Here is a 6,511-nt window from a genome sequence, read left to right as displayed (position 1 = left end):
GGCCCAGAAAGGCTTGCAATGTTTCAATAATTTGCTGACGTTGTCCTGAGGCTGTTAACTCACATGACATTCCAGGCTGTTTCCACATCTTTCTTTAGTTATGGAGCTTATTTTTCCAGAGACTGACAGAATATTCCGTATGCTAGTCTGTTTGTATCTAGAATCTGTCTACACTCGAGAAAAAGGAAGTACTCGTTGGATTTTAATTTTCTTCCTTTTTCTTCTGGCGGAAAAAAAGGAGTCCATTAAATTAAGAAATTAGGAACGACTGGATCTTGTGGGGGTTTTTTTTTGTTTGTTTTTTTGTTTTGTTTTGTTTTTCCTTTTTCTTGTTAGGTCATTTACTTTTCCGGTTAGCAGTTTGCTTTTTTTTTAGCTTTTGATAAATTATTTTATGGAACCACTTTCTGTCAAGAAGGCACTTGTCCCGTCCCTAAATAGTTCCAAGCACGCGTTAGCCGGTTCCGCTGACCCACGGAGAAAGACGAGGAAGCCTGCCCCACGTAGTGGAACACGCCCCGGGGCGCAGCTGCTTCTGGATTCCACTCTCTCGCTCTCTGGCGCACACAGTGCGGGTTTATTCCGTGGTGAATAGGGAATCGAGGCACCGCAGTGTCCTGGGCCGGTGAGCGGCATCGGCCCGTCGGTGCAGAACTTCCAGCAGGTGACGCCCTGGGGTGTGCCGGGAGGAGCAGCTCCGGGGACAGGGCCAACGCCACCGCAGGGCTTGGCTGGGCTCCCGAGCTCTCCACCTCCCGGCGCCCTCCACTCGGACCTTGCTAGGCGGAGGCCCCGCCCCCAGAGCCCGTCCCAGGTTCTGAGTGGCTGCGCCGCGTGTCTGTCTGCTGGGGGGCGGGATCACGGACGGCTTTCACCATTGTAGAGCTCCGGACTGCGGCTGCCGGGAAGCGAGCTGGTCGCGGTGCTGTAGCCGGGAGGAGGGTGCGCGGGTGGAGGCGCGCAGCTCGCATGGAGGCGCCGAGGAGCGCGCCGCGGGAGCGGGAGCGGGAGCGCGCTCCGACCACCGCAGGTGGGCGCCGGGATGGGCACGGTCTCCGGAGGGTGTGGTGGAGGCGAGGGAGGGCGAAGGGGACCCTGGGTGCACGTTGCGCGTGGCGGTGCGTGGGTTGCATCTGAGCCTCTGGGAACCAGAGAGAGGCGGGTTTTTCCGCGAGGACCTGGGCGCGTGGACCTGCTCCTCGGGGAGAACTAACTTTGTTGTCAACTAAGCTGCGGGGGTTCACGCTTGCAGAGGATGTGGCCCACACATTCTCAGTAACCAGACTTGTAAACCGCAGAGAACACTCTTGACAAAAAAAAAAAGAAAAAAAAGGAACAGTATGGCAGTAGATCGTTCTTGCAGCTCTGGTCCCTGCGCCACTGGGTAGCTTTGATCTCTTCCTGCTCCAAAGACATTAGAGGTGAAAGGTGTTTTTCCTTCCCATCCCTCGGCTGTGTCTGGATCTAGTTGTCACTACCAGGGGAAATGGGAACCTCTTGGTTTTGATGGCTACGCAGCGACCCTGTAAGTCTCTATCTACCGCACCAGGGGTGTGAGCCTCGCAGTGAATCTGAGCAGTATGTGTTCTTGCTTTGGATGCATTTATGGGGTTGTTGGACACCAGGAATGTGTCTTTATTGCGCTTCTCAGTCCCAGCAGGAGCTTCTAACTGCCAGCAACATGTTGAGTGTCATGGAAACCACCTTGTTCTAGGAGTCAGGATGTGTGGTCTGGACGTCAGTCCATGCTAGAGTGTCTGGATAGGAGTTAACTATTTCAAGACACTCAGCCGTTCGTGAGGTGAGTGTGCCGGACAAGTTAACACCTAAGGCTTCTCCTAGCCCAGCAGTCTGGGATTGACTTACCTTCAGTCTCAGAAGCTTAGAGAATGAGCTCATTTTTTTTAACCTTTATGTACCTCAGGTTATTATAGAATTATCCAAATATTTCCTGTGGGTGTATCTAGTTGAACTTTTCTTTCTTTCTTTTTTTCTTTCTTTCTTTCTTTCTTTCTTTCTTTCTTTCTTTCTTTCTTTCTTCCTTTTTTCCCTTCTCCTGCCTTAGTTTCACAGAGAAAAGAAAGCTGAAACAGAGGTGAGGACATAGCTGGAAAGAGCTGGTTTGTGAGACTGCAAAATGCCTACTTTGGCCTAGCATAACCACCAAGAATTTTTTTTCTTTCTCTCCACCAAGTCTAAGGTGTGTCTGTGCCATGGGCCCAGGGAGAGAGTCCTTTTATTTGTTTCAGTCTGTGGAGTCTCCAGTAGGTTTGCAGAAGGTGAGATTCAAGGATCGAATTGTGGAAAACGTTTCCCTTAAAAAATATAGTTTCTGAGGGCTTGGGAGCATAGATGACTATTGTTCCTGGTTCTGTTTGCTAGAAGAAACAAGCAAGCAAGCAACAACAAAACCCCCAGACACAGTGGTTTTAAAGTCACTTGCTCAAGCTGAGATGGAGATGGCATTTAGTCTGCCTCTTAACTATTTGCTAAAAGAGAGACATAGATTCACCTTTAAGACAAAAAGTAACCTTTGACAGAAACCAAAGAGACAACAGAAGAGAACCTACAGAACTGTTAGGGATGGAAAGGGGGTTGGGGGCAGTTTTTTTAAAACTATTGCTAAAAGTGTTTCAGGACACACATATGTGTGCAGCATTACTAGAAAGGCGCTGTTAGACTATTGAACAAGGATGAAGCATCTTGAAGGTCGTTTCACCCAGTGCTCCAAAGCCCAGAGAAGGCACCACCACCTGCAAGGAGGATAAGATGGTGCTGTGAAATAAGCTCCCCTTCCTGCATCTTTGGCAGACAGCTGTGATTAAGGATGACGTGTGTTTTCCCTACATCCACCTCCAGCTCTGCTGCGTCATGGTCTTTAACTGTTGGAGAGGTTGAGGTGCTGCTGTGGTATTGTCCACTACTGTCGCCAAGTGTACTGGCAATGTGCACATTCTCAGCCATGTTCTGAGGAGCCACTCAGCTCCTTGATGGACCTTAGGGGTTAGGACTGAGAGACAGAATGCTCAGTATGTAACAGAGGAATCCCATGAACCGGGTCTCGAATTCTAACTACAATCGAAGCAGCTTTGCGTTTTGTTGTTTTATGTTGCTGTTGTGGACAAGATTTTTGTCTAAGCAAAGTGTTTTAAGGCTAAACCGAAACTTAATGACTAGTATTTTCTTAGTATTCGTTGTGCCTTGGAGCACATATTATGTGTAAAGTTGTTCTGATATTTATGGCTGACGGTAAACTTCGTAATGCTCAGTGCTGCTGTTATTGCTACCAGCCTTGCTTTCTATTATGAAGTTGCTTATTATTTATCCCCAGGATACGAAACCACGTTAAACATGAACTTGTCCAGCCGAGATCCCCACCTCATACCCAGACTATTCTTACAATTAAAAGCTGCATTCCAAACATCTGGGGTCCCCTTATGCGAAGCCCTTCACCAGCCACTGGCTGTGTGTGAAGCAGGTGTTGCACGCCACTCTAGGCACCTTGTTTCCATGGATGAGCACAGGTCATCTCTGGCAGGTAGGTGAGTTCAGGTGGTGAGCATGTCTGTGTTCATGGAGAGAGGCAAACTGGAACAGTTATCCACCAAGCGAGGAATTTTGGCCCTGGGGTACATGCACCTTACGTCCGCAGGAACTCCGGAGGATGGGTGCTTATTCCACAGGGAGCTGCTTGGTGATAGGGTGCTTGGGCAGCTCATAACTATCCTGAGGAGAATAAGTAGCGGGAGGTGTTCCAAATCCTGGTTCTAACAGAAAGGGAAGTATTTTCCTTCTTTGAAAAAAGAGTGGTTTAAAGACTTAGGGGGAGAAAAACCCCAATGCATTGCACACTCGTACACGCACATACATACATACACACACACACAAAGAGAGAGATGTTTTTTAAGCCTAATGACCTATAGTTGACATATTTTGCTATTTCTTTCATACTTCACTTATTTCTATGGTATGATTAGCCAATGGCATGTATCTTAAAAGTCTATTTCTTATCCATAGAGATCTTTGACTGGGGTAGTTATTAATGGGAAAACATCCTTTTGGATTACCTGATAGACTTTGGCTCACCAGGGAGAACTTCTCTGGCTCTCAGGCAGGGTGAGCACACTGACGGGCTTGTCCAGAGCATGGCTTGTCTCTTCTCTGGCCCTCAGGCAGGGTGAGCACACTGATGGGCTTGTCCAGAGCATGGCTTGTCTCTTCTCAGCAGGGTTGAGTGCTTCTGTTCTCTAAGTGCTAAGCAGGCAGACACTGGAAACGGAGGCAAAAGTCATGTGTGATTCTGCCAGCCATCATTCCATGACACCTGTAGAGTATGTAGAGGGGATCCAGTCCCAGCTAGCTCCAGGAGGCAAACGCTGGCCTAGGACAGACTCTTAGCCCGTCACCTGCTGGGTCCTCTTCTGAAACAGTCCTGGCATCTATCTCAGCAGTTGTGAGCGAGGGCCTCTTCAGCACACTGAACCTGTGCTCAGGGAGAAGGCTGCGCTGCCATTCGTCAACACTGTGTTGACTGAGGTGACTGACAGGCTGGGTGTAAGGAAAAGAGACTGGAAAACACTTGTTTTTTTTCTTTCGAACTTCCCATGGCTGTATGGTTCTTTCTGTGTGGCTGTTGAAAGCCACTAACTCTCAGGAGTTATTAGGCTAGTGTATTCACCCAGAGGTTCTCCTTTCTTCTCTGTCCATATGACTCATCCAAGGAATGTACAATTACTTAGATCATCTGTGTTCAACAAGTGAGGTTATACCTGGCCTGATGATGTACACCTTTGATCCCAGCACTAGGGCATGAGAGGCAGGTGGATTTCTGTGAGTTCAAGACCAGCCTGGTCTACATAGTGAGTTCTAAGCTAGCCAGCATTACACACTGACACCCTGTCTCAAAAAGAATTGAGGTTGTGAGTCCATGTATTTGATTGCAATTAACTTCATACAAGACTGATGTTTCTTCATAACAAATCAGCAGGGAAGTTTTTGTGTATGTTCTTGTTTTTCTAGCATCCTTTTGCTCTAGACATACTCTATTCAAAAAACAACTTTTCTGTTTAATCAGGAAGGACAGGTGGCATCATGTTTAACTTTAAAAGATAGAAAAAGTTTGTGTTTATATTTAAGAGGTGAAGGAACACCATCTGTCATCACTGTTGCCAGGATTCCTAGGAAATAAAAATCCCAGGAAGTACAGAACATAAAATATTATGGCTGATGCATTTCTAAATTATGAATTTCATAGTAAACCTTTTGTTGTTATCGTAATCCAGGACCACAGCATTTTCTCTAGAAAGCCCTCCCCAGATAAGTCAGAAGGGGGGTACCATAGAAAATCAAGGGCTGAGGCAGCTGGGAGAAAACTCAGTTGGTGAGTGTTGCCATGCAAGCAGCAGGTCCTGATGCTGGGTTCCCAGCATCCGCATTAAAAAGCCAGGAGCAGTGCTGTGTGTCTGTAAGCCAAAGAGGCAGAGATGAAAAGATCCCTGGGGATTGCTGGCTGAGTCCCTGAGCTTGATTAAGGAAGGCACCTGATGTCAACCTATGGCTTACACACACACACACACACACACACACACACACACACACACGGGAGTGGGGGGGGGGCTTTCTACCTTCCCCTGTCCCATCACTGTAGAGATGAGCTCCTTACCCTCTGTGGAGGTAGGACAACCTTCTTGGATACAAGCCAGTTTCTGAATGGCATGGGAATGTGGGTGGCCATTCACCTGGTGGTAGAACCTCACTAGGCTTGCTGTTTAGTCCAGTGCTAGAGTGCTTCCCATAGCTTGTAGTCTCCCCAGTTTAAGAGAAGTGAACCAAATCCTTTCTTGCCTGGCACTGAGAGAATCTTTTTCCTCCGTCTTAGGGTAACACCTGGTAAATCCAAAGAATATCTTTATGATGTGTGACAAGAAGGTTTCAGTTTGCCTTCAGGCATGTAGAGTTACAGGAAAGCAGTGCCCCTGAGTCAGCCATTTGGATGGGTTGAATTCCAAAGTGAGCAGAATGTCTGATGGGAAAGAGGAAGTGGAGGAGATGGTGAGCCAGTGCTGAATGCAGTCAGCCACCAGCTCTGTAAGAAGTGTGGAGTGAAGTGCAGATAGCACGAGTGGCAGGCAGCTCGGTGTCCTTTGGCTTGGTGTTACTGTAGATGCCAATGTAGGTGAAGAGTTAGTGGGATGCTCACCTTGAAATGGAAATACAATGAAAGGACTTAATAATACAGATACCGAGTCCCTTAGTCTTGTACCTGAGTCTGTCCTGGGGCTCAGAACAGGAATCCCTTCCCTAAGAATGAAGGTAAACATCATTTCAGCTGATGTCAGCTAACGTCATCAGTTATCCATTGTATACTCTTCTATTTTGTGTTTTAAATATTTGTTCAACTTAAGTCAGTGAGGTATGTCTGGGAGAAGACACTGGAATGTGAAAGCATAAAGAGCAGGATGAGGCAGGCAACAGTCAGCTATTGTGGAGACTTAAGTTTTGGCTGACTGTT

The 6,511-nt window shown here is 47.4% G+C and overlaps 1 protein-coding gene across 1 annotated transcript in view; it reads left to right on the top strand.

Annotated features, from left to right (window-relative positions):
* Positions 1 to 873: 873 nt before the first annotated feature.
* Otulinl (OTU deubiquitinase with linear linkage specificity like) overlaps positions 874 to 6,511 on the top strand; it is a 26,612-nt gene continuing 20,974 nt past the window's right edge. Inside the window, exon 1 of the mRNA XM_055619036.1 lies at positions 874 to 1,030. Within this exon, the coding sequence (XP_055475011.1) occupies positions 970 to 1,030 (61 nt within the window). The 5' untranslated portion in view covers positions 874 to 969. The remainder of the gene's footprint in view (positions 1,031 to 6,511) is intronic.

The sequence above is a fragment of the Psammomys obesus genome, unplaced genomic scaffold (assembly GCF_907164565.1).
Source record: "Psammomys obesus unplaced genomic scaffold, mPsaObe1.curated_primary_1811, whole genome shotgun sequence".
In the NCBI taxonomy this organism is placed as follows: Eukaryota; Metazoa; Chordata; class Mammalia; order Rodentia; family Muridae; genus Psammomys; species Psammomys obesus.
This window is presented reverse-complemented; position numbering and strand designations above follow the sequence as displayed.